Source organism: Doryrhamphus excisus, chromosome 10 (assembly GCF_030265055.1).
Source record: "Doryrhamphus excisus isolate RoL2022-K1 chromosome 10, RoL_Dexc_1.0, whole genome shotgun sequence".
In the NCBI taxonomy this organism is placed as follows: domain Eukaryota; kingdom Metazoa; phylum Chordata; class Actinopteri; order Syngnathiformes; family Syngnathidae; genus Doryrhamphus; species Doryrhamphus excisus.
The window spans coordinates 18,694,577-18,720,013 of record NC_080475.1 but is presented as its reverse complement, the minus strand read 5'-3'; the positions used below and the strand labels follow the sequence as shown (position 1 = coordinate 18,720,013).

General features: G+C 47.0%; 2 protein-coding genes across 8 annotated transcripts; one reads left to right on the top strand and one right to left on the bottom strand.

Annotated features, from left to right (window-relative positions):
• Positions 1 to 428: 428 nt before the first annotated feature.
• Positions 429 to 17,074, top strand: inavaa (innate immunity activator a). 4 transcript variants are annotated; one of them, XM_058085332.1, is made up of 10 exons: positions 429 to 515; positions 9,987 to 10,060; positions 11,907 to 12,040; positions 12,116 to 12,238; positions 12,318 to 12,552; positions 12,621 to 12,674; positions 12,900 to 13,083; positions 13,776 to 13,925; positions 14,002 to 14,605; positions 15,985 to 17,074. In XM_058085332.1, exons 2-10 carry the CDS (start codon positions 9,997 to 9,999, stop codon positions 16,075 to 16,077), a joined length of 1,641 nt encoding a protein of 546 aa, XP_057941315.1. In that variant the 5' UTR covers positions 429 to 515; positions 9,987 to 9,996; the 3' UTR covers positions 16,078 to 17,074. The 4 variants fall into 4 exon arrangements, with proteins under 4 accessions (XP_057941315.1, XP_057941314.1, XP_057941313.1 ...); XM_058085331.1 differs by having other exon boundaries at positions 12,618 to 12,674; XM_058085330.1 differs by having other exon boundaries at positions 14,002 to 17,074.
• si:ch211-163l21.11 (inositol 1,4,5-triphosphate receptor associated 2) lies at positions 14,755 to 23,365 on the bottom strand. 4 transcript variants are annotated; one of them, XM_058085335.1, is made up of 13 exons: positions 23,221 to 23,365; positions 23,091 to 23,154; positions 22,954 to 23,023; positions 22,852 to 22,879; positions 21,336 to 21,476; positions 21,132 to 21,263; positions 19,326 to 19,482; positions 19,206 to 19,252; positions 19,065 to 19,115; positions 17,499 to 17,565; positions 17,187 to 17,345; positions 16,955 to 17,068; positions 14,755 to 16,889 (listed from the first exon to the last, which is right to left on the bottom strand). In XM_058085335.1, the coding sequence occupies exons 1-13, from the start codon at positions 23,251 to 23,253 to the stop codon at positions 16,807 to 16,809; spliced, it is 1,146 nt and encodes a 381-aa protein (XP_057941318.1). In that variant the 5' UTR covers positions 23,254 to 23,365; the 3' UTR covers positions 14,755 to 16,806. The 4 variants fall into 4 exon arrangements, with proteins under 4 accessions (XP_057941318.1, XP_057941317.1, XP_057941319.1 ...); XM_058085334.1 differs by having other exon boundaries at positions 14,757 to 16,889; positions 17,414 to 17,565; positions 21,369 to 21,476; XM_058085333.1 differs by having other exon boundaries at positions 14,759 to 16,889; positions 17,414 to 17,565.
• Positions 23,366 to 25,437: the final 2,072 nt, after the last annotated feature.

The following is a 25,437-nucleotide window of genomic DNA, read 5'->3' as shown; positions in this document are numbered from 1 at the left end:
GTTTGTTAGTGCAGCACCGCACATGCCATTATTTTACATTTCTTTCCATTCCACAATGCCAAAATGATATGAATGGTGTGTTTTATTTTCTGGACTAGTTTTCTCCAGAGAGCCTCATCCTGGATGTGTCCTCCAAACTTGCCAGGCGTGGCATTAACAACAAGTAGCTTGCTGCCGAGTCACGTTCAATGGATAAAGCGTGTCGGACCGAACCATTTCAACATAGCCAAGGGGGGTTAGGTCTAACACATCGATTAACCATCACCGTTTAAAGGTGTATATAATGTGTAATAAAGGTTTTAAGCAACATTAGCCTACCGTTAAAAACAAATTAAGACTAAATATCATGGAAGGTGTGAGTTAAACAGCTGATGAATATATCAAGATTGCCCCGCCCCCTTCAGACAGAGTCTTGGAGTTGATTAGAACAGATGTCCTAAACCGCTCACATTGGACTAGAGAAAGTCACACTCACTTGATCTACTGTTGTAACAGAAGAAGACGATACACACAATGTAAGTAACTATGTTAACAATTCTAGCTAACATTAGCATTTGTGTAGCCGTTTAATCCATGAGAAATGTTTGATTTCTGTAATCAGTTTTTAGAGATTCATGTCTTGTAGCGACATACTGCATGTTTGATACTTATGAAAACTTAAATATGGTTGGAACGGGATAGACGAGTCATGCATACAGACAGATATATGAATGTAATATAATATATTGATGAGTCAAAGGTCGTTTAGATTCCTTATTGATGTGATACTCGTTGGTAAAGTATCTAAATCTAATGTCTTGTATTGAAATAACTTTTCTGCATGTTAATAATACTCTAAAGAAGTGTAATAATGTGCTTATTGTGTGTCACAATGTTGAACATTGACAAACTCATATTAATATTTCAATTTTGAACAAAGCAAAATGTGTTCTAAGTCAGAAATCCCTCCACACTCTAAATTGTTCTCTGGTTCTACCACATCTAACTTACTAGCCCATATTTCCACACAATAACTATAAAAGTAATCTTCACTGGCTATTGTACCAAAAAAGATGAGTAAGGATAATCCAAATGCCGCCTTTCGAGAACATACTCACTCCTTATTTCTAAAATCACTAATACTAAAACTTGCTGATATAGTTCATTTGTAAACAGCTAAAATAATGCATCAAGCTATCAATAACCTATTAGCTAAAATGTTATCCAATACTTCTCTACAAGAGAGGAGGAATATCTCAGGGAAGAACTAAATTTGAAACACTTATATGCTAGGACTACGTTAAAAAGCCATAGCATTTCAGTATGTGGAATCAAACTATGGAAGGGATTGGGTAAGGAAGTCCAAGGATGAGACCATTCAGGAAACAATACAAGCAGTTGATGTTTGCTAAATACAAGGATGAAGAGTCTTGAACCAGTCATGATGTGCTATGTATATTACTACATTGATGCTTACTATGGTACCCATTGTGTCATTATATGGTCATATCACTTCGTACTTCGGTATGTGTCAAAAAATAAATAAAAACAATACAAAATATATCAGAAAACAGGAAATGAACAAATGTAAAAACTAAAAAAAAAACAACCTCAAAAACAGAACGTTCAGAACCATCCCAAATTTCACACCTCACTGCCAGAATACAACATTCATTGTAAACTGTAAAAGTACCAGATGGAGGGCTAGGATTCAATAAGCTTTGCTTCTTCCTACTCCTTTTGGACATATGGAACTGGGAATTGATTATGGGATGTATTCCATTGGAACCTGATGGATGTTCCCATCAAACTAAACCATTTCCATGATAGCTTATTGAGAATAAAATATCTTGTGTGTTGTAGTTGTGGTTGTCATGGTGGTGTCGTGGTCATGGTGTGGTGGTGGTCATTGTGGTGTCGTGGTCATGGTGGTGTCGTCGTCATAATGTGGTGTTGGCCATGGTGTGTCGTGGTCATGGTGTGGTGGTGGTCATGGTGTGGTCGTGGTCATGGTTTGGTGGTGGTCATGGTGGTGTCGTGGTCATGATGTGGTGTTGGTCATGGTGTGGTGTTGTGGTCATGGTGGTGGTCATGGTGTGGTCGTGGTGTGGTTGTGGTCATAGGGTTGTCGTGGTGTGGTCATGGTGTGGTGGTCATGGTGTGGTGGTGGTCATGGTGGTGTCGTGGTCATGGTGTGGTGTTGGTCATGGTGTGGTGTTGTGGTCATGGTGGTGGTCATGGTGTGGTCGTGGTGTGGTTGTGGTCATAGGGTTGTCGTGGTGTGGTCATGGTGTGGTGGTCATGGTGTGGTGGTGTTCATGGTGGTGTTGGTGGTCATGGTGTGGTGGTGGTTATGGTGGTGTCGGTGGTCATGGTGTGGTGTTGTGGTCATGGTGTGGTCGTGGTGGTGGTGGTGGTCATGGTTTGGTGTCGTGTTCATGGTGTGGTGGTGGTCATGGTGGTGTCGTGGTCATGGAGTGGTGGTGGTCATGGTGTGGTGTTGTGGTCATGGTGTGGTCGTGGTGTGGTGGTGGTCATGGTGTGGTGTCGTGGTCATGGTGTGGTGTTGTGGTCTTGGTGGTGGTCATGGTGTGGTCGTGGTCATGGTGTTGTCGTGGTGTAGTTGTGGTCATAGGGTTGTCGTGGTGTGGTCATGGTGGTCTCATGGTCATGGTGTGGTGTTGGTCATGGTGTGGTGTTGTGGTCATGGTGGTGGTCATGGTGTGGCCGTGGTGTGGTTGTGGTCATAGGGTTGTCATGGTGTGGTCATGGTGTGGTGGTCATGGTGTGGTGGTCATGGTGTGGTGGTGTTCATGATGGTGTTGGTGGTCATGGTGTGGTGGTGGTTATGGTGGTGTCGGTGGTCATGGTGTGGTGTTGTGGTCATGGTGTGGTTGTGGTGGTGGTCATGGTGTGGTGTCGTGGTCATGGTGTGGTCGTGGTGTCGTGGTCACGGTGGTTTTGGTGGTCATGGTGGTGTTGGTGGTCATGGTGGTGTCGTGGTCATGGTGTGGTGGTGGTCATGGTGTGGTGTTGTGGTTATGGTGTGGTGGTGGTCATGGTGGTGTTGGTGGTCATGGTGTGGTGGTGGTCACGGTGTGGTGTTGTGGTTATGGTGTGGTGGTGGTCATGGTGTGGTGTTGTGGTCATGGTGTGGTCGTGGCGGTGGTCATGGTGTGGTGCCGTGGTCATGGTGTGGTGTCGTGGTCATGGTGTGCTGGTGGTCATGGTGTGGTGGTGTCGTGGTCATGGTGTGCTGGTGGTCATGGTGGTGTTGGTGGTCATGGTGGTGTCGTGGTCATGGTGTGGTGGTGTTCATGGTGTGGTCGTGGCGGTGGTCATGGTGTGGTGTTGTGGACATGGTGTGGTGTCGTGGTCATGGTGTGCTGGTGGTCATGGTGTGGTGTTGTGGTCATGGAGTGGTGTTGTGGTCATGGTGTGGTCGTGGTGTGGTTGTGGTCATGGTGTTGTTGTGGTGGGTCATGGTGTTGTTGTGGTGTGGTCGTGGTCGTGGTGTTGTGGTCATGGTGTGGTCGTGGCGGTGGTCATGGTGTGGTGTTGTGGTCATGGTGTGGTCGTGGTGTGGTGGTGTCGTGGTCATGGTGTGGTGGTGGTCATGGTGTGGTGGTGGTCATGGTGGTGTTGTGGTCATGGTGTGGTGTTGTGGTCATGGTGTGGTGTTGTGGTCATGGTGTGGTCGTGGCGGTGGTCATGGTGTGGTGTCGTGGTCATGGTGTGCTGGTGGTCATGGTGTGGTGTTGTGGTCATGGAGTGGTGTTGTGGTCATGGTGTGGTGTCGTGGTCATGGTGTGGTCGTGGTGGTGTCGTGGTCATGGTGTGGTGGTGGTCATGGTGGTGTTGGTGGTCATGGTGGTGTCGTGGTCATGGTGTGGTGGTGGTCATGGTGTGGTGGTGGTCATGGTGTGGTGTTGTGATCATGGTGTGGTCGTGGCGGTGGTCATGGTGTGGTGTCGTGGACATGGTGTGCTGGTGGTCATGGTGTGGTGTTGTGGTCATGGAGTGTTGTTGTGGTCATGGTGTGGTTGTGGTCATGGTGTTGTTGTGGTGTGGTCATGGTGGTGTTGTGGTGTGGTCATGGTCGTGGTGTTGTGGTCATGGCGGTGGTCATGGTGTGGTGTCGTGGTCATGGTGTGGTGTTGTGGTCATGGTGTGGTCATGGAGTGGTGTTGTGGTCATGGTGTGGTGTCGTGGTCATGGTGGTGTCGTGGTGGTGTCGTGGTCATGGTGTGGTGGTGGTCATGGTGGTGTTGGTAGTCATGGTGGTGTCGTGGTCATGGTGTGGTGGTGTTCATGGTGTGGTGGTGGTCATGGTGTGGTGTTGTGATCATGGTGTGGTCGTGGCGGTGGTCATGGTGTGGTGTCGTGGACATGGTGTGCTGGTGGTCATGGTGTGGTGTTGTGGTCATGGAGTGTTGTTGTGGTCATGGTGTGGTTGTGGTCATGGTGTTGTTGTGGTGTGGTCATGGTCGTGGTGTTGTGGTCATGGTGTGGTCATGGCGGTGGTCATGGTGTGGTGTCGTGGTCATGGTGTGGTGTTGTGGTCATGGTGTGGTCGTGGTGTGGTGGTGTGGTGGTGTCGTGGTCATGGTGTGGTGGTGGTCATGGTGGTGTTGGTGGTCATGGTGGTGTCGTGGTCATGGTGTGGTGGTGTTCATGGTGTGTTGTTGTGATCATGGTGTGGTCGTGGCGGTGGTCATGGTGGGGTGTCGTGGACATGGTGTGCTGGTGGTCATGGTGTGGTGTTGTGGTCATGGAGTGTTGTTGTGGTCATGGTGTGGTTGTGGTCATGGTGTGGTCATGGCGGTGGTCATGGTGTGGTGTCGTGGTCATGGTGTGGTGTTGTGGTCATGGTGTGGTCGTGGTGTGGTGGTGTGGTGGTGTCGTGGTCATGGTGTGGTGGTGTTCATGATGGTGTTGGTGGTCATGGTGTGGTGGTGGTTATGGTGGTGTCGGTGGTCATGGTGTGGTGTTGTGGTCATGGTGTGGTTGTGGTGGTGGTCATGGTGTGGTGTCGTGGTCATGTGTGGTCGTGGTGTCGTGGTCACGGTGGTTTTGGTGGTCATGGTGGTGTCGTGGTCATGGTGTGGTGGTGGTCATGGTGTGGTGTTGTGGTTATGGTGTGGTGGTGGTCATGGTGGTGTTGGTGGTCATGGTGTGGTGGTAGTCACGGTGTGGTGTTGTGGTTATGGTGTGGTGGTGGTCATGGTGTGGTGTTGTGGTCATGGTGTTGTTGTGGTGTGGTCGTGGTGTCGTGGTCATGGTGTGGTCGTCGCGGTGGTCATGGTGTGGTGTTGTGGTCATGGTGTGGTCGTGGTGTGGTGGTGTCGTGGTCATGGTGTGGTGGTGGTCATGGTGGTGTTGTGGTCATGGTGTAGTGTTGTGGTCATGGTGTGGTGTTGTGGTCATGGTGTGGTCGTGGCGGTGGTCATGGTGTGGTGTCGTGGTCATGGTGTGCTGGTGGTCATGGTGTGGTGGTCATGGAGTGGTGTTGTGGTCATGGTGTGGTGTCGTGGTCATGGTGTGGTCGTGGTGGTGTCGTGGTCATGGTGTGGTGGTGGTCATGGTGGTGTTGGTGGTCATGGTGGTGTCGTGGTCATGGTGTGGTGGTGGTCATGGTGTGGTGGTGGTCATGGTGTGGTGTTGTGATCATGGTGTGGTCGTGGCGGTGGTCATGGTGTGGTGTCGTGGACATGGTGTGCTGGTGGTCATGGTGTGGTGTTGTGGTCATGGAGTGTTGTTGTGGTCATGGTGTGGTTGTGGTCATGGTGTTGTTGTGGTGTGGTCATGGTGTTGTTGTGGTGTGGTCATGGTCGTGGTGTTGTGGTCATGGTGTGGTCATGGCGGTGGTCATGGTGTGGTGTCGTGGTCATGGTGTGGTGTTGTGGTCATGGTGTGGTCATGGAGTGGTGTTGTGGTCATGGTGTGGTGTCGTGGTCATGGTGGTGTCGTGGTGGTGTCGTGGTCATGGTGTGGTGGTGGTCATGGTGGTGTTGGTAGTCATGGTGGTGTCGTGGTCATGGTGTGGTGGTGTTCATGGTGTGGTGGTGGTCATGGTGTGGTGTTGTGATCATGGTGTGGTCGTGGCGGTGGTCATGGTGTGGTGTCGTGGACATGGTGTGCTGGTGGTCATGGTGTGGTGTTGTGGTCATGGAGTGTTGTTGTGGTCATGGTGTGGTTGTGGTCATGGTGTTGTTGTGGTGTGGTCATGGTCGTGGTGTTGTGGTCATGGTGTGGTCATGGCGGTGGTCATGGTGTGGTGTCGTGGTCATGGTGTGGTGGTGTGGTGGTGTGGTGGTGTGGTGGTGTGGTGGTGTGGTGGTGTCGTGGTCATGGTGTGGTGGTGGTCATGGTGGTGTTGTGGTCATGGTGTGGTGGTGGTCATGGTGGTGTTGGTGGTCATGGTGGTGTCGTGGTCATGGTGTGGTGGTGTTCATGGTGTGGTGTTGTGATCATGGTGTGGTCGTGGCGGTGGTCATGGTGTGGTGTCGTGGACATGGTGTGCTGGTGGTCATGGTGTGGTGTTGTGGTCATGGAGTGTTGTTGTGGTCATGGTGTGGTTGTGGTCATGGTGTTGTTGTGGTGTGGTCATGGTGTTGTTGTGGTGTGGTCATGGTCGTGGTGTTGTGGTCATGGTGTGGTCATGGCGGTGGTCATGGTGTGGTGTCGTGGTCATGGTGTGGTGTTGTGGTCATGGTGTGGTCGTGGTGTGGTGGTGTCGTGGTGTCGTGGTCATGGTGTGGTGGTGGTCATGGTGGTGTTGTGGTCATGGTGTGGTGGTGGTCATGGTGTGGTGTCATGGTTATGGTGTGGTGGTGGTCATGGTGTGGTGTTGTGGTCATGGTGTGGTGTTGTGGTCATGGTGGTGGTCGTTGTGTGTTTGTGGTGTGGTTGTGGCCATGGAGTGGTGTTGTGGTCATGGTGTCGTCATGGTGGTGGTCATGGTGTGGTCGTGGTGTGTTTGTGGTCATGGAGTGGTGTTGTGGTCGTGGTGGGGTTGTGGTGTGGTTGTGGTGGTAGTCATGGTGTGTTTGTGGTGTGGTTGTGGTCATGGAGTGGTATTGTGGTCATGGTGTGGTGGTGGTCGTGGTGTGGTCATGGTCATGCTGTGGTCGTAGTCTATTTCCCTACTCCAGTTCCACTTCCACTTCCACTTCACCCATCAGCAGTGGGCACTTCTAAGGTAAATAGCAGCAAGGACATCCAAATCTGGGCTGACTCCTGATCATCTGCTGTCTAAGAAATGATGACTCCCAGTGACAAGGTGTCATGGTCCCAGGCGGTCCCCATCTGGGACAATGGGGCATCTCTTCTTGTCCTCGTGGCCTGTTTATGCTGTTGCTGGTCTTACAGAGCTGCTGTATCTGCTCAGCATATGGTTTGCTGCTCTCGGCTCTCGAGTGGTACTTATTGTTACCTCTGCATTATCTGTACTGGAACATGAGCCCGTGCATGTAGGCTGGGTGTCAACAAGAAGCTGAAGAAGAAGGTGTAAACTTCCCCTTTGTGGTATAACTTCATGTGTGGCGCTACCGTCCATTGCCAGTGAATTGTAACGAAACATTTGGCCACATTGAAGAACTTTTCTACCCCAGCAGCCCATATTGTGTCCAGAGTGCAACTTGGCTTGACTCTGGTGTAAAGCATGTTGAAAAGTAATTTGGTTTCTTCCACCGCATCAGCATTCCGTGGATAGCTTGAATTATAGGTTCCAGCCAAGATTCCAGGCCTGCCTCGCTATTTCCTTGGTGAGGTGAGGCTGGTCTCCCTTGATAATTCCAGGGCTGACCACAGCGGGAATGGCATGGCTACGGTGGCATTCCAAAGGGACAGCAACCCCCAAGGCTCCTGGGATGAGTGGTGGGAGAAATCTGGGAGATGGGAGAATCCCCATGCATAATCTCTTGCTATAAACACTCACATCCGTACATGTTGGAGTGTCACGGTTGGTTGGGCAGCGAGGATCGTGGGGGAGTCATCAGAATCCCTCGGATGTCTAACTAATTATTACGTATCTCCAAAATGGGACACCTCACAGGGGTATGTTACATCTCAGGAAAACAATAAAATAAAAATCCTTTTCTTCCTGTTTGATGTGCTTTTTATTTTCTAACAACAATTCCTTATACAACAATTCCATTTCATAGTGTAGATCACCCCTGGGAGTCAGCAGAAGACTTGGGGGGGGGGAGGGCACATCAGGTTCACTTTCACTTTAGTTATGTTTAATTTTTTTATTTTTAATATTACTGTAGGCTGCATGGCGAACGAGTGGATAGCATGCGGGCCACACAGCTAGGAGACCCGAGTTTGATTCCACCCTCGGCCATCTCTGTGTGGAGTTTGCATGTTCTCCCCGTGCATGCGTGGGTTTTCATAGGGTTTTGCTACCTACACAGCTGACAGTCAAGATCAGGCTTACAATAAGATTAAGATATGCCTTAAGATAAGATAATACTGACATCATTTGGTGGAAGCAGCTTATTGCAACATGGGTCAAAAGGAGAAGGAGAGTCGGCAGAAACAGACAGACAGAGACATCCTGATGGAAGTAGTCCAGTAACAGCAGCATGAGGTTTCTATCCATGGATGACAACAGACAGACTCAGGACTCTTTCCAACAACATTTCAGAATGTTATGAAATGCAGTCGCACGTTGGCAACAAAGTAGCCAAAGTTGCTGCCTCACCCAACATCCATCCAACCACCCACCCACTCACTGGGTTTATAACCACAGATGTTGTGAAAGAAGAAGATATGGGGTGTGAGTCGGTAAGTCCCATCTTAGTTTTCTTGCCAGGCTGGATTCCCGATGTAATGTCTGCGTACTCACGTCGCCACCACCTCGTAAGCTAACGCCCAAGCTGTGTTGTCAGCATATATGGCCCCACATACGCCCCCCCACCCCCTGCCCCAGCAGGATGTTGAAGCCTCTCGTGGATACAAGGCCTTTGTTGTCTGTTGTTTTACGGACTGGGGCTGCCTGTGCCCCATTGTGAGAGCGGCTGCTACTTCGTCCAGATGAGTTGCTGTGCTGAATGGCTCAGGTCTGCATTGGCTGCACACTAACATCCTATCCCTCTTAAGCTCCTGTCTTCCTGCCCTGATTCTCATCTGCAAACCCGCAGGAGGAGGCGGATTCCCGTTTTCATGTCCCGACTGTTTACTTCCTGTTTTGTTTACATGATATTATCACAAGAGACAAGGCCCATCCTCTAATCATTTGAGTTCCTGTAGAGCAGTGCCTCGTGATCCAGCAGCTCTTGGACAGTAAGCATGTGAGATGCAGAAGGAATGAACTGACCTAAAAAGAACACGGAATAAATGCCACCCTTCTGTCACCTCGTTCAATCACTCACTTTCTCCTCTTTGTTGTGCTTTCTTGGTCTCGTCCACCTTGGTTTTTGGTTAGTTGGATCTAAAGTCCCAAAAAGGCAAGAGGACGGAGCCATAAACATGAATTGTGCTTTCCTGCTCGCAAACGGTGTCCCAGGAGTCAGCGGGGTTGTGATGTGATGCCGCGTGCACAAGCCAAACACTCGGACATTCTTCTACTTCAAAGCCCCCAGAGGGCTGTGTGGAAGATGGTTGAATAGGAGGCTGAGGGAGGGGTGCACTTGGAGAACAGGTGCAATGCATGAGAGAAGTGGGGGGTGGGGATTCATTCTTGCTGCCATCTGCTTCCTTTGGGTGTCTGGATGCTTTAAACATGGTGACACGCTTCCCTGACCTGGCCGCACATCGTCACCATGGCCCCACCATTGGGATTAACCCCCCACATGTGCCGAGTCACCCGTGGGGGTCTGCTCCTTGTGGTGGAAGAAAGAGGTGGAGGAGGAGTGGGGGCCACATGGAGGAGTGTGTGAAAAGACTTTTGTTAAGTAAATCAGCAGGACAGCAATCAGGAAGCCATGTGGCGGGGGAGGAAGACGCGTATCATCATCCTCATTTATTCCTCTTCTGACCATCTCACCTCAACTCTATTCCAGATACACCAGGATGACGGCCATTGGGAGCAAAGAGGAGATCAGTGACAGTGACAGCGGGATTATCTTGCACTCGGGTAAGGATGTTGACACTAAACTCAACAATACGCACGTTACACAACAATACACACACGTAACGCACTCATAACACAACAATACACACACATAACACACCCATAACACAACAATACACACACATAACACACTCATAACACAACGATACACACACGTAACACACTCATAACACAACGATACACACACATAAAACACACATAACACAACGATACACACATATAACACACTCATAACACAACAATACACTCACGTAACACACACAACACAACGATACATACATGTAACACACTCATAGCACAACAATACACACATGTAACACACTCATAGCACAACAATACACACACGTAACACACTCATAACAGAACGATACAACACGTAACACACTCATAACACAACAATACACATATGTAACACACTCATAACGCAACAATACACACACGTAACACAACAATACGCATGTAATACAACAACACACACGTACTACAGCAACACACATGTAACACAACAATACACACACGTACCACAACAATACACACGTAATACAACAACACACACGTAACACTACAATACATGGAACATGAACATGGGTAATCCCTGACTGTTCTGAACTCCCTCTTCTATGTCGGTGTTGAGCAAAGTAAAAGTCGTCATGGTGGAGGCCTGCATGGATGGAGGTCATTTTCTTGACCATCTTTTTAAATATAGTAACCATGCAGCATGTGCAGAGTGCATTATGAAAGAAATGAGGAGGAAAATAATAACTGCATGCATAAAATTAATAAGGAAACTCAAATTAAATGTGATGTTAATGTTATTTCACTGATGTGTACATATCTGTGTACTGAGTACATATACTGTGTACATGTGCAGCAGCTCCCTGCATAAATGTGTTTCATAATTGTGTGAGGCATATTTATGGCCTACACCTGGATTGTGAACAATGGCAGTTGAAGAGAGAAAGGGGTTCTGGAGCAGAATGTCACCTAATATTTAGAACAGTCACTTTTATTGCTTTCTGTCACCGAGCCAAACAAACACAGCTACCAAAACCATCGTCTCTCCACACCCAAGCTCACTAAATGAAACCACAGGTCATCTTTCACACAGCAACATAGTGTGGTGTGTGTTGTTGTCACTGTCATGTACAGTCAGTGAGAACAAACTTCAAATTAATCTAATCTAATGTGAAAAATTGGAGGAGAGGTTGGGGGGGTCAAACCTTGTGTCATAAAATTAAATTTTTATGAGGTCAGTATCAGTTACTCTGCCTTACGCTGCTGGGTTTGGAATGTAACCCCCCAAAATGGGTTATCTACTGGACTGTATACCAAGGAGGATATACCCAATGGGTCCCAACCCACCTTGGGTCCCAACCCACCTTTGGGTCCCAATCCACCTTTGGGTCCCAACCCACTTGTTCAGAATGGACTGCTTCATAAGGAATGAACAGCACCTCTGCTGGTTGTCGCCAAGTCGAGCACTCGGTTGCTTCCAGACAATGATGCCAGTTGTTGATGGATTAGATGGTTTAGTCATTGTCCTGCCATGCTGACAGTGAAGTGTCTTCATTCCTTGTGTGTTGATCATTAACGTAAAGACGGTGTGCTGTGAGACCATGGCTAACTTATTGTTCCACTCATGTCCCTGCTAATAAAGTATCTTAGCCACAGTATATCCAATGAATGAATGTGTACTGATGGCAACCTTATTTCTCTTGGAAGGATTGTTTCCTAGTTGACTTTGGAGTACTGTACTATACTACATTCACTACTATTTACTGCTGCTACTGTACTGCATTTACGGGTAATACAGTAAGATAACATCTACCCATCTGTGATTGCTGGACAGGTCCAGACAGCCCCTCACCCCCCCTCAAGGACCTGACCACGCACACCAGAGCCCTCAAACTAAAGCACCAGTCTCTGGAGGAGCGTCTAGAGCTCTGTCTGCTGGAGCTCAGGAAGCTGTGCATCAGGGAAGCTGTGAGTACAAAACCCCAGACGGTCACATCCTATATGCTGGGCTTTGAAATGAGCTCCTGGTTGTTTCCTCCACAGGAGTTGACTGGTAAACTGCCCTCAGACTATCCTCTCATGCCTGATGAGAAGCCGCCCCACATCAGAAGGAGGATTGGAGCTTCCTTCAAGCTGGATGAAGGTCTAATCTATTTGGAGAAAGAGGTATAGAGAAGGTCCACACAGCAAATGAGAAAATATGCATCACTTGCTGAACCCGTCTACCTTGTCCTCTCCATCGTAGGATTCCGAACTGCAAGGGCTGGAAACCGAGCTGGCTCTTCAGCGGCAGATTTACGAGGCAGCGCGGAAACTTTCGCTGGAGGACAACCTGAGCAAGCCCCAGAAAAAGAGCCGGGCCCAGCAGTGCAAGAGGGAGGAGAAGAAGGTGAAGGAGCTGCAGGAGGTTGTGTTCCAGCACAGGATCAGGAGCGAGTGTAGCTCCCCATCCACCAGCGTCACCACCTGTCCAAGGAATGGTAGGTAACCTGCTGCTCCCCACCAGGTTCATGAAGAAGTAATTGATTTGTCTCTTTGTGTGCAGCAGATCTAAATATGTCTGATGACAGCTCCCTGTCTGATGTGGTGGCCCTGGATGACGGTAAGAGGAGACTGTCTTTAACCTTGTTGACACGCAATAATACTGGGAACGTCGCTATTCTCATTCCAAATGTGTCATATGGCAATAAGCACACACATATATAGAATAGTTATACTAGATGTACTTATCTATACTATATATATACTTATCAGGGCTGCAGCTACCATCAGGCAAACACAGGTCATTGCATCCCACACTGACTTTTTGTATATTTTCCATCCATAGATGTGGACTCCCTCGGTCCCGTCGCCCCTTCTGGGTCCATCCCAGACCAGCTTCAGATGCCACCTGCTAAGATCGGGGAGTATGAGCCCTCTCCCATTCAGAACTCTCCCTGGAAGGAGTCCAGTCTGGACCAGCCCTATCAGAAGGATGCAAAGCCTCCATCTGTTGGCAGCAATGGGCCCAGGTGATTACAGATTACAGATGACATATGACAGATTACATTCTTTGTATGCATTTCAATTCTTATAAATTTATGGAAAAATTATAGATATTATTCTGATTTATATTTATATACATACAGTATTGATCATTCTTCATGATAAGAATTACTATTTAAAACATTGCTCCCTCAGTCTGAACTAGACTGTTTTTTATGGCGCCCCCTTGCCTCACTATTGACAGCCTAAGCCATATCATACATGGAAGTGCCATAGCAAAACATCATATGTGTAGCATGACATATCTCCTGTGGTGGAGTGAACACATACAGTATGTGTAGTGAAGCTAATGGCTATGAGCTTGTCAAGGTGGCTGTCAACAACATCTGAGACATACTTGTCATTAGGACAAGTTTGTCCTAATGACGTGTGTTTCAAGTCGACATTTCATTTCATTTTGGTCATCAAAAACCCTGGCAAGAAAGTCAACATTACATCATTTCCATGTCGGCCTAGCACTCTTGGTGTCCGAGACTGAAATGTTTCATTGGGTTGCCGAGGTGGGACTATGGCTCACATACAGTCATGGAGATAATGATTAGTTCCAGCACCTCTGTCATGCTATTGAATGAGGGCGCCTCCAAACATTTAACTGTATGGTTGTATGTCCCCATGATTATTATTGTTATTATTATTATGTTCTTCTTTGTGTGTCTAGTCATGCTGCAGGAACACAGGTCTCAGCAGCCACCAACAGAATCCCTCTCTCACAGTTTATTAAAAACTCAGCACTTCGTCACAATCACTCCACCAGCGCCCCCGCTACTCCAGAGCTGCACGTGCGCCGACAGTACTCTCAATCCTTCAGGTGCACCTTAGTTCAGACAAAATACATGCACTCTCATCAATGATGTGGTCATTATTTATATTTGGGCATCTTCCAGGCTCCCCAAAAGTAAGGCATGGGGTGACAAGGAGCGCCTCAGCCTGGAGAATCTGAAAGGCCGAGGCCGTCTGCCCCAGAGACACCGTGCAGCCGACTTTATTGTACTGTCCCCAGAGGTGTCCCCCTTACATCCGTACCAGTCCACTTCTGAGGACAGCGCCTCCGAGCATTCGTCTTCGTCCTCCATGAGCTCACCAGGCAGGGATGAACTCCCGGAGATCCCCAAGCTCTGCCCCCCACCTTATGGTTTCCTTTTTGGAGTGCCCAAGAAAGGTCTGCCGGGGGACTCGCAGAAGAACAATCAGGGTCAACCTACTCCTGGTGCCCCGCTCTCCTCCCCACCCGGGATCCTCAGCAGCCCTCAGCAAAGACAGAGGCCAGAGGGAGCATTATCACCTGCCAGGAGGACACCCAAGCTTCCGCCTCCTTACACCCTTGTGGCACGAACGCCCTCACTGAAGGAGTACCCCCCCCACACCTTCCGTACCATGCCCAGGGAGGTCGTGTCTGAAGAGCTCAAGTCCTGGCACCAGCGTAGTCAGAACCCCAACTCTGTAGAGCAGCAGAACCCCACCTCACCACACATGCCTCCATTTAATCAGGTTGGTATGCATTCAGCATTCTTTATTGCCGTCAATACTTATTTAGGATTTACTAGTGTACAGTGTCAGAGAGGAATACGTATACTTATTTATTATCATAATAGATGAATACTTAGTCTTTATTTATTATCATAATAGATGAATACTTAGTCTCTATTTATTATCATAATAGATAAATACTTGGTCTCTATTTATTATCATATAGTAGTTTTGTATGTATTAGAATTATTACCCCATGACACTATACAGGGTTATTGAATTCTTTCAGTTTTCAAGCATTGTCATGGAAGGAGTCAGTGAATTCCTCCTGTTCCTCCCCCACCAGTGGTCGGAAGGGGGCCCAGTAGCTTTGCTCTTTGCTCTTCTTTGCTCAGTCTAGGATCCCCAGACCTCATCATGTGGGATTCTTTTCTTGTGGGCACATGTTAAAGATCTCCCAAACCTCCATGACCTTAGACAATGAATAACCTCATCAATCATCTGGCTGTTGGCCAAGCTGCAGATGTTGGCCACATGGAAATAAAACTTGATTATGAGTAGAATACCTGGATTGAGTTTTCTATTGCGTTTCCTTAAAGGGGACCTGTGATGCTTTTTCCACCTTTCTAACCTATAAATGTAGTTAGAATGTTGTATTCTGGTGTTAAACCATGCCAAAGGTTCCGATGATGAGGTTTAGGGATTTGGAAGTGAGCACTGAAAGAAGTTTGGGATGGCTCAAAACGCTCGCTTTCAGAAGGTGTGGTAAAACTGTTTCTTTGTGACAACACAGATGGGCAGACTTCCTTATATGGGCATGGCTGTAAGACAGATATGCTCTCTGCCCTCCTCCAAAGGCTGCTCCGCTGTTTACTTGCTAACAATGCCTTAAAGGGCCTTTTGTTCCAATTCCTAAAGACGGCACCATCATCAAGTGGTTGCAAAAGCAAAAGAAATCTATTTTAATCTGTCAAGGGCATTTCACACTGACACAAACTGATACAAAGGGCCCAAAAAGGCGCATAATAGGTCCCCTTTACTGCAATATTGCATAATGAAACCATTCATTCTTTTGAATAACACTGTATTATCAAGAGGAGCCTATGCCTCCCGGACACCTCGCTGGTGAGGTGTTGTGGGCATGCCCAGCCTGGAGAAGGCCCTGTGGAAGACCTAGGACACGCTGGAGGGAGTATGTCTCACAGCTGGCCTGGGAACACCTCGGTGTCCTCCTGGAGGAGCTGGAGGAGGTGGCCGATTCATTCAAAGAACGAATAAAGAACTCCTCTGAGGAAATACGTCACTGATAATAATAATAATAATAATAATAATAATAGAAGTGTTTATCAAATGTCACTAAAGGATTCTTGGACATCATGTTCTCTCTGATCTTCTTGTAGGGTTCAGGTAATCTAGTTCTCCAGAGAGCTGCAGATGGGACCCCCATCCAGTGGTTTGTTGCAGAACATGCAGAAATTGTGAGCCAGGTGTAACTGTGACTGACCCCGCCCCCACGGTGTGTTATTCCCACCTATGCTACTACTTCCTGTATTAGAGGCTGCAGTTATTGGACTCTCTATGAGAATGACAGAATGATGATGATGATGCACCCTTTTTATTGCATAATTTAGAACGTAACGTCAGGCGACGTGCCAATGTTATTTATTTGACATGCTTTTCTAGTAGATGCGAGGTGAAGCCGTAGAAGAACGGGTCACGTCGTTAGAAGGAGAACTCCTGTGGCCGACACACACTTTGCACAAAGGGGTCACCCCCAGTTGCTTCTCCGCTCCTAATATCATTTTTATATTTATCTACTATTTAAGCTTTGCTGCTCTACGTAAGACTACTAGAGGTTTGGTTCATATACGTAGTTAAGATTTAACAAGTTGAATGTCGAAATGAAGAATGTATTCTTCTCCCTGATGCCTTTAAGAGTGATGTGGTGATGGTGATGGTGATGGTGATGGCGATGGTGTCACTAAGCAGGTGATTGTATTGTTTTATAGATTTTCTATTAAAGGATTGCATTGTGGTGTGTGTTTCTTTAAATGCCAACTCCACACCAAAGCGTCCACATGGCAAGGTTCCATTTGTGTACATAAAGAGCCTTGCAGACTCACAGGGGGAGTTCCAGCTTCCTTCTTAAAGTCACCGGGTCCAGAAGCGGAGGTCAAGGTTTGGGCCCCCCCCATGAAGCATCCACAGGATGCAGATGCAGCTTATGGTGGAGAGAAGCACACAGATGGAGATGCAGGAGAGCAACCGGCTACACAGAGGGCGTGGCCACCCTCGTGGCCCATCTCTGGAGACGACAAATATTCATATCATATTTTTAATAAGAATTTATCGAGCAAAAAGCTGGCTTACCTGCCTGAAGAGACCCCCCAGCAGACATTTGTTCCTTTTTTCTGTTTATCAGTCTTTTTCCTGGATGAAGCAGCTTTGCTTTTGCGTGTCTGTATTGTTGAGTCCTGTGTGCTCCTGAAATAGTTGGACACATTTAAATCTATGAAAAAATATTCTTGAAGGATAACTCTTATTGTGTCAATAAAACAAAACCTTCAAGACTCAACATTGGGATCATTCATCATTAAAGTACCTGTGCAGGGGCCATTTATTGCGCAACCTCTGTTGCAGCTTTTTACCAGCAGCTGGTTTGGTTGGGACGGGCCATTCTGGGGTGGGGGTGGCTGAGGGATTGGGGGCCATGTCGAAGGGAACTCCAGCCGCAGACACCCTTTCACCTGGATCCTGCGGCCTGTAAAGGAAAGACAGAAGTGGCTGGAGGTGGCAGACCCAGCATGTGAGCCAGGAGATCATCATCACCTGTCATCCGCTGGGGTTCCTCCATCTTTATCTAGGCTACTGCAGTTGGACTCCAAGCTCAGGGGGGGAGGCAAGCGGGACTTACTTCCTGTGTCACCTTCTCCACGAGAGGCCCGCTTCTTGGACTCTCTCTTTCCCTTCTTCTGGTGAGGCTGCAATGAAAAACTTGAGCAGGAATGCAAAGCTAGCCCTTTCCATCCAGGAATTAGGATGAGGAATCCTCGTGTATCAACGCTTCATCCTAGTCAGAATACAGAATGGACTATAGTCTTATCTCAGTCCCAAATATGGGTATTGGTATGGACCCCACACATCCCATATTGGCGGGGCTCATTGGCCATTTTATAGCTCTACATTAGGGAGGAAGTGTTAGACCAATATTAGTTATCATAGCATCAGACTCCAGAAGTGCCTTGTCAGCATTAGAAATAGGAATTCTTCATCCAGACAGGATGTTGTTATTGACATTAGCCAAAGTATTACTCAGATAAAGAAAGGGGGGGGCCAGGGGGTAATAATGTGTCTACTGTGGGTGCCAGCACATCAAGGAGTGTGAGGGGTGGGTTGGCAGATAGATAGGCCAAGAAAGCAGCAAGGAGAGAACAGGTAGAAATGGATATGAAATACAGTAAAGCTGGAATGAAGGCAAAAGGGGAGGAGTTTAAAGGGGGGCGAGAGCATATCCCATTCACTAGAAGGTATACATCTATAGTATATACCATTCACCAGAAGGTATACATCTATAGCATATCCCATTCACTAGAAGGTATACATCCATAGTACAGTAAACCTCGGATATATCGGATTCAATTGTTCCCACTGGTTTTGTCCGATATAAGCGAAATCCGTTATATGCGTATACCGGAAAATGTCCGTTTTACGCATATATCGGATTTATATACCATTCACGGATCTATAGTATATACCATTCCCTAGATGGTATACATCTATAGTATATACCATTCACTAGATGGTATACATCCATAGTATATACCATTCATGAGATGGTATACATCTATAGTATATACCATTCCCGAGATGGTATACATCGATAATATATACCATTCACTAGATGGTATACATCCATAGTATATACCATTCAAGAGAAGGTATATATCTATGGTACCCGGAGAAAACCCACACATGCACGGGGAGAACATGCAAACTCCACACAGAGATGACCAGGGTTCAATTCCACCCTGGTTTTCTAGCTGCGAGGTCTGTGCGCTAACCACTTGTCTGCCGTGCAGCCTCAACGGTATACATCTATGGTATATATCATTCACTAGATGGTATACATCTATGGTATCATTCACGAGAATCTATGGTATATCCCATTCACTAGAAGGTATACATCTATAGTATATCCCATTCACTAGAAGGTATACATCTATAGTATATACCATTCACTAAAGAGTTGATCAAGCAGGAGGGATGAGCAGGAACAGAAGAGAAGAAGAAGAAACGACTCCTGCATAGAAAATGGATGGATGCTCATAATAGGCTCCAGTGTAGCTGTGACCCTCGTGAGGATAAGCAGCATAGAAAATGGATGAATGGATGTTTATAATAGGCTCCAGCATCCCTGGATATTTTTTGTTTTATCGGACAGTTTGGACACTCCTGGTCCAAGCAAAGACGGAGGACTCACCAGGACATCACTTGGAATGAAGGACATACTGACTCGGCGGCGACTGCCATTCTAGCCAACGGGAGAAGATTGAATTTGAGAAATTCAACAACATGAGAGAAGCAGCAGGCCTCATGAGAAGACTTCATCCTTCTACTGTACCTGCTGCATGCATTTCTTCCAGCTGTCAGTCTGTCGGTTGTCTGAGTCTAGAAGAAGGGGAGGTCCACCGGTCAGCTTAAATATTGGAGACAACTGCAACTGGGCAAATGATAAAGTGACCTAAAGGAGCTCCTGGTTCAACAATGCTTCTGCAAGAATTCTGCTGTAAAATCATCTTCTTGGCTTCCTCCAGCTCCGCCTCATGTCTGTCCAGCCGCCTCCTCACATTCTCCACGTGAGCCACCATGAGCTCCACTGCTCGACTCACATGAGCCTCCTGTTGGACACCAAAAGATGGACCAGCGATTTCAGAGGGTAAACGTCTCCAAGTTTTAGTTCAACCTCATTTCATTTGTCTCTTCAGCAGGCCCCACTCTGACCAGCCTTTTGTCGTCCTTACAATCCAACAATAAAATCTAATAATAATAAACAAAAATATCTCCATATGTAGATTACAAATAGTTTCAAACTTAGATAGATCAAACTAGATTGATTGGCTGATCGGTTCATCACTGCCGGCGTCGTATTGCGTCCCTGTGTCAGTGGGAAATGATCCTACACTCAAACGGAACGCTTACAGAAGCAGCACAACATTTTTAACGGCACACCAGATTATAAGGCCAGTTGGGGGGGGGATGAAAGGCTTAAAACATACGGTACGAGGTCCCATTTAAAAGGTTGAAAGTGAATACACTACAGCAACAAATGTGAAACGGATGGGGGGCTAGGATGAAATAAGGTTTGGTTTTTGTGTCAACTGAATTATGTGATGTGTGATGTATGATGAAACCATTACTATTACCATTAGCATAGCACGGACGAGACATTAGCACAGCATGGATGAGACATTAGCATAGCACAGATGAGACATTAGCATAACACTGATGTTACATTAGCATAAGCATGGACAAGACATTAGCATAGCACGGACAAGACATTAGCATAGTACGGATGTGACATTAGCAGAGCACGGAGGAGACATTAGCATAGCACGGACAAGATATTGGTATAGCACGAACGAGACATTAGCATAGCAGGGACAAGAAATTAGCATAGCATGGATGAGACATTAGCATAGCAGGGATGAGACATTAGCATAGCACAGACGAGACATTAACATAGCACGGACAATACATTAGCATAGCACCAACGTGACATTAGTGGAGCACGGGAAACACATTAGCATAGCACGGATGAGAAATTAGCATAGCACAGACGAGACATTAGTAGAGCACGGATGAGACATTAGCATAGCACGGACGAGAAATTAGCAGAGCATGGAGGAGACATTAGCATAGCATGGACGAGAAATTAGCATTGCACGGACGAGACATTAGCAGAGCACGGATGAGACATTAGCATAGCACGGACAATACATTAGCATAGCACCGACGTGACATTAGTGGAACATGGACGAGACATTAGCATAGCACGGATGAGAAATTAGCATAGCACGGACGAGACATTAGCAGAGCACAGACAAGAAATTAGCAGAGCATGGAGGAGACATTAGCATAGTATGGACGAGAAATTAGCATAGCACGGACGAGACATTAGCAGAGCACGGACTAGACATTAGCATAGCACCGACAAGACATTAGCATAGCACGGAGGAGACATTAGCATAGCATGGATGACAGATTAGCATAGCATGGATGAGACATTAGCATAGCACGGATGAGACAGAAGAACTGTCCAAAAGAAATAGGACACACAAGCAGTAGGACAGACTTGAACAGCAACCTCGTTTGTCACCACTCATGGAGAAAACTGGCCAAGAAGAGAAATCTTCATCTTTGTATTCAAATGCTAAATGTTGTGTGATTATGTTTGTCAGACTGTTTACTAATGTTTACTAATGTTGCACTGAAACTCTTTCCTATTTAAGTAGTTGTCTACTTTGGGAGTAGAAGCAAAAAGCTACACCTTGTGCACTGCTCCGAGCACCTCAGCCGTGTTGGAGATGCGTTCCACGGTTCCAGCAAGGATGTCCATACACATCTCCAGCCTTTGCAGGATCTTACTGCGCTTGCTGTCCAGACATAAGCCCTTTAGTGCCTATAAAAACACAACACACACCCTTATTCCATTTCCTTCTTCCTGTTCAGCTACGAGTCGGGCATCGTGCACCTCCAGTGTCTCTCGGCCTCGGGACAACTCCACCTTGATGTTCTCCTCAGCCAGGTTGCGGGCGTGCTCCTCCGCCTGGAGCCTCTGCTTCAGGGTGTATTGGTCACAGCTGAAAGCCAAGGCAATCTGAGAGAAGGTGTTCTGTGGAGGTGGAGAGGAGATCAGGAGATCAGGGGATCAGGATGTAAATATTGTTTAACAACTTCCTGTCTGACTGAGGGTCATGACCTTTCCTGTATTGCATCTTAGTAGATAGATAGATACGAGACGTACGTAGAAGATATTTTCATCTTATTTGTGTGTGTTTCACTACAGCCTGATCTGCCTGGCCCACAGCAACATGAGTCTCTGGGGGCTGAGTGGTTTTACCTTGTTTTGATCGATGTGCCAAAGAAAGACGTTCTGCTAATGTGCTACATCAGCAAAATAGGGCAAAATACTGTGTTATAGTATTACATGTTACTACATGGCTTCATACTCAAAATAGGTGTATTCTAATGGTGTGCATTATTACCTAGCTCATGTTGACTCATTTTCTGGCATTATGCAGAGAAAAGTGAAAGAAATGTGTTTGTGTTTCACTTAAGGATTGGGAATGATGGGCAAGATTCCAAAAAGTGCAGTCCTTGAAAACCGGCATCTTTGACTCGTGTTTGTGCACCGGTCTTTACTGACATGAACATTCTCCTGTCATTTAGAAGGTTGAATACTACGGCTAACATGGTGGTTCTTTGTGTTGAGTTATGACTTTATGGCTTCATTCATGACTAACATTTGTTTGAAGTTCTTACATATCATATAGGCTTGTATTGAGATGATCATGTATGGAATAGGAATAATAGTGACGACGTCCTGACCTTGGTCCTCAATGTTCTCAAAATGTGGCAATTTAGACACAATTTAGAGTACAGCAAAGCACTCTGGGAAACAGGAAGAGATCCCGCATCAAGTGCTGAGCGTACTCTGTCAACGTCACCTTCCTGTTTTCATTAGCGCCTTCCTACAAAGAAATGTAAGGGGGGGTTTCATCCCGCAGCCTGCACACAAAGCCTGAGGAGGCAAACTGGGATGCTAATTATTATTTGCAGAAAAACCTTGCCAGCAACCAGCTCCCCACCTCAGTTCATGTTAATGCAGACCTACCAACATGTACACATTAATAGTACTCAACATGCAATGGGACTCCTGTATATGCTGGTATGCTCTCCATTTTGGTCATTTTCCTGGTGTCAGTTTCAAGTTCAGTCTGTACAGTACAGATACATGAATACATATTATCTCTTCCTCTAGGATTTCAAATCAGGGTGGCGGTAAAAACAGTCCGTCCTTTGGGGGGGGCATGACAGAAAATCATAGAGAAACACTGCTCAATAAAAATATATGTGATGTTACACATACTGGTATCGGTTGATATCAGTATCGAAAATTGTGAGTTTGACAATATCGGCATATCGGTTATCATCAAAACAACCAATCATCAAAACATCCCTAAATATGAGAAAAAGACCAAACTCACCTCCAAGTCAGTCTCGGACATCTTCCCACTATTGGATAGCAGCACAAGGAACATCAACAAAATTGGTCCCTTTGCTGAGTTAGTTTTGTGGATCAGACTGACCTGTTGAGGCCGACTCTATCTATGATGGACAACCCACTCCATGTAGTCAGTGGCCCCCACTGGCTGCTTTCTGTGGTAAAACGTAACATACCTGCAGGTCAGATGCCATTATGGGCAGTGTCCTGCATGATAAATACCCTCATCGCTGTCATTGCTGTCACAGGGGCCCACCCCATCATGGCCACTGGTCTCCCCATCCGGCTGAAAGAAAGGTCCACCAGCATGAGTCCTACTCAGTACCTCATCCAAGGTAGACTGTAACCTCACCTCAGGATGCATCACTGCATGGGCGGCTGTCATCTGGAATATTCCTGCAGTAGCTCCTCTTCAGAGGTCACTCAGATGGAAGATCATCGTTGCTGCTTTGCGTTTCAACATGCTGTGCCTTCCTCTTCCTGCACTGAGAATAGATAATCCTATTAAGAGATCCACAGTCAGAGCAGAAGACGCCGCCGCCCCAAGTGGCTCATGGGTAGCGTTGGGAGTCATAGGTCAACAATAGGCCCAAAGCATGCATAGTTGGTTCATTGGACCCCCCCTCCCCGGCCAGCAATTTCCAATCTTTATCTTATGACAGCCAAGAGCAACTTATTGTTGTTACATTTCATAGCTTAGTTCAACACAAACTGAAGATTAAAGGGGACCTATGATGCTTTCCCCTTTCTGACCTATAAATGTAGTTAGAATGTTGGATTCTGGTGTTAAACCATGCCAAAGGTTCAGATAATGAGGTTTGGGGATTTGGAAGTGAGCCCTGAAAGAAGTTTGTGATGGCTCAAAAGGCTGGGTTTGAAAAGGCGTGGTTAAACTGCTCCTTTGTGATGTCACAGGGGACTTCCTCATATATAAACTCTATGCCCTCCCCCAAGCTCTGCTCAGGCAAGGGAGGGTATTTCAGTCAACATGAAGGTGGAATATCCACCAAGCTGTTTCTGGAGCCAGAAGCAGCGTGCTGAAGCCGCATCCATTTTGGACACGCTGTGCGTCCAAATTCTAAGTTCCACCACACCAACAGCACCTCTGACAAAATGTGTCAGACAATCAGCGCTATCCCTTGGTAGGACGTTGCTGTGTCTTGTATTTCAATGTGTGTTTACTTCTAGTGGAGATTTCTCTCAACCTCCTCTGACAGAGTTCAGTGGGACTATTTGTTGGAAGCTCGAGAGAGATTTGGATTTGGAGCAAGATTTCTTTCTTGGATTAGATTCTGATTCAGATTTTGTATTGTATTCCAGAACCGTAGCCAGGATACTGTAATAATGTGTCAACCTGTATCGTGGGACACTATAGGGTTGTCCCCTTAGCCCAGGGGTCGGCAACCTTTACTATGAAAACAGCCATTTGACCCCCTTGCCCACTACAGAAAAATAGTTTCCAGTGTTCTAAGCAGACCTTCTGGCCACATCGTATGTCTTCTCTATATCCAGATAGACTATTACCACTGCTTGTGTACTGTTTATAGCTGCCCCTGCTATATGTAACATGTTAGCCTGTTCTAGGTGTGGCAGAAGGGCTGTGAGCGCCCTCCCACTGTGGGCACAGCACCTGTTTTACTGATTAGTCTGATTGATGGGCGGCACTGCGCGGCTATATAGTGGGGCTCGATCTCGGGCACCTGCCCTCTTTCTCCCCTTCTGGATCCGCGGCTCCTCGTGGTGGCTGTGCTGTGGCGTGACGTGTGCCGGGGTGGATGAGACGGTGGCGTGGTCGGCGATAGTGCCGTTGGTGTGCTTTACCAGCGAGGTGTGCGTTCCGGCAACAGGTAAAGTGTGCACCGCTTTCTCCGTTCTTTAATGTGCAAAGTGCATTGTCGATGACATAGTGGGCTTCTTTCCGTGTCCAGCGTGGGACTGTGGTGGTGTGGGATCAGGCTTTGCCGCTGGAATTTTGTGTGTGGCTGGCATCGAGGCACAAACCCCCTCCCCCGCAGCGCACAGTGAGGCAGGCTGCTGGTTCTGTGGGGTCAGGTTGCCCTGCTGGGGGCCGTTCTGAGTGTGGTCGTGTTTCCCATGGCCTTTCTCCATTGGCTTCTGTGGTGCTGCGCTGGTGGTGGCCCAAGTTACATTATCTCCACCGCTACAGCTCCTGAACTGGTTGTTTTACTTTCCTGGTTTGAGTCCACCCATTGCCGTTATCTTCTTTAACTTTAGGTTTAATTAGTTGCGATTAAATCCTTTATTTGTTTTTGTGTATTATATTTTTTGTGTAATATATTTCAATTGTGTTCTGTTAATATTGTTCATTTTGTTTGATTCCTTATTTGATCATGTGCCTGTTTTTAAGTATTCTTTTCTTTTGTGGACAGGTGCTGTGGGCCCAAGGTGGAGACCCACTCCTGGTGGTGGGTTTTTCCTCACAGATCTGCGTGTGTGTGGTGTCACAGGTGTTTAGGTTCTTCCTCCATGATTTTGAGTTTGGGCCGCCACGGTAAGTCCCAGCTCTGTTCCCCTTTAGTGCCACCGACAGGTCAAAGTAAGAATATGA

What these genes read in the sequence shown, in the direction of transcription:
- inavaa (XM_058085329.1), top strand. Translation starts at nt 9,997, where the DNA reads ATGACGGCCATTGGGAGCAAAGAGGAGATCAGTGACAGTGACAGCGGG. An exon ending in GTTGGCAGCAATGGGCCCAG is followed by an intron (nt 13,084 to 13,775) that starts GTGATTACAGAT and finishes TTGTGTGTCTAG; the next exon opens with TCATGCTGCAGGAACACAGG. An exon ending in CAGTACTCTCAATCCTTCAG is followed by an intron (nt 13,926 to 14,001) that starts GTGCACCTTAGT and finishes GGCATCTTCCAG; the next exon opens with GCTCCCCAAAAGTAAGGCAT.
- si:ch211-163l21.11 (XM_058085333.1), bottom strand. Translation starts at nt 23,253, where the DNA reads ATGACAGCCGCCCATGCAGTGATGCATCCTGAG. An exon ending in GATAGAGTCGGCCTCAACAG is followed by an intron (nt 22,880 to 22,953) that starts GTCAGTCTGATC and finishes GCTATCCAATAG; the next exon opens with TGGGAAGATGTCCGAGACTG. An exon ending in TGGGGGGTCTCTTCAGGCAG is followed by an intron (nt 16,890 to 16,954) that starts GTAAGCCAGCTT and finishes TGTCGTCTCCAG; the next exon opens with AGATGGGCCACGAGGGTGGC.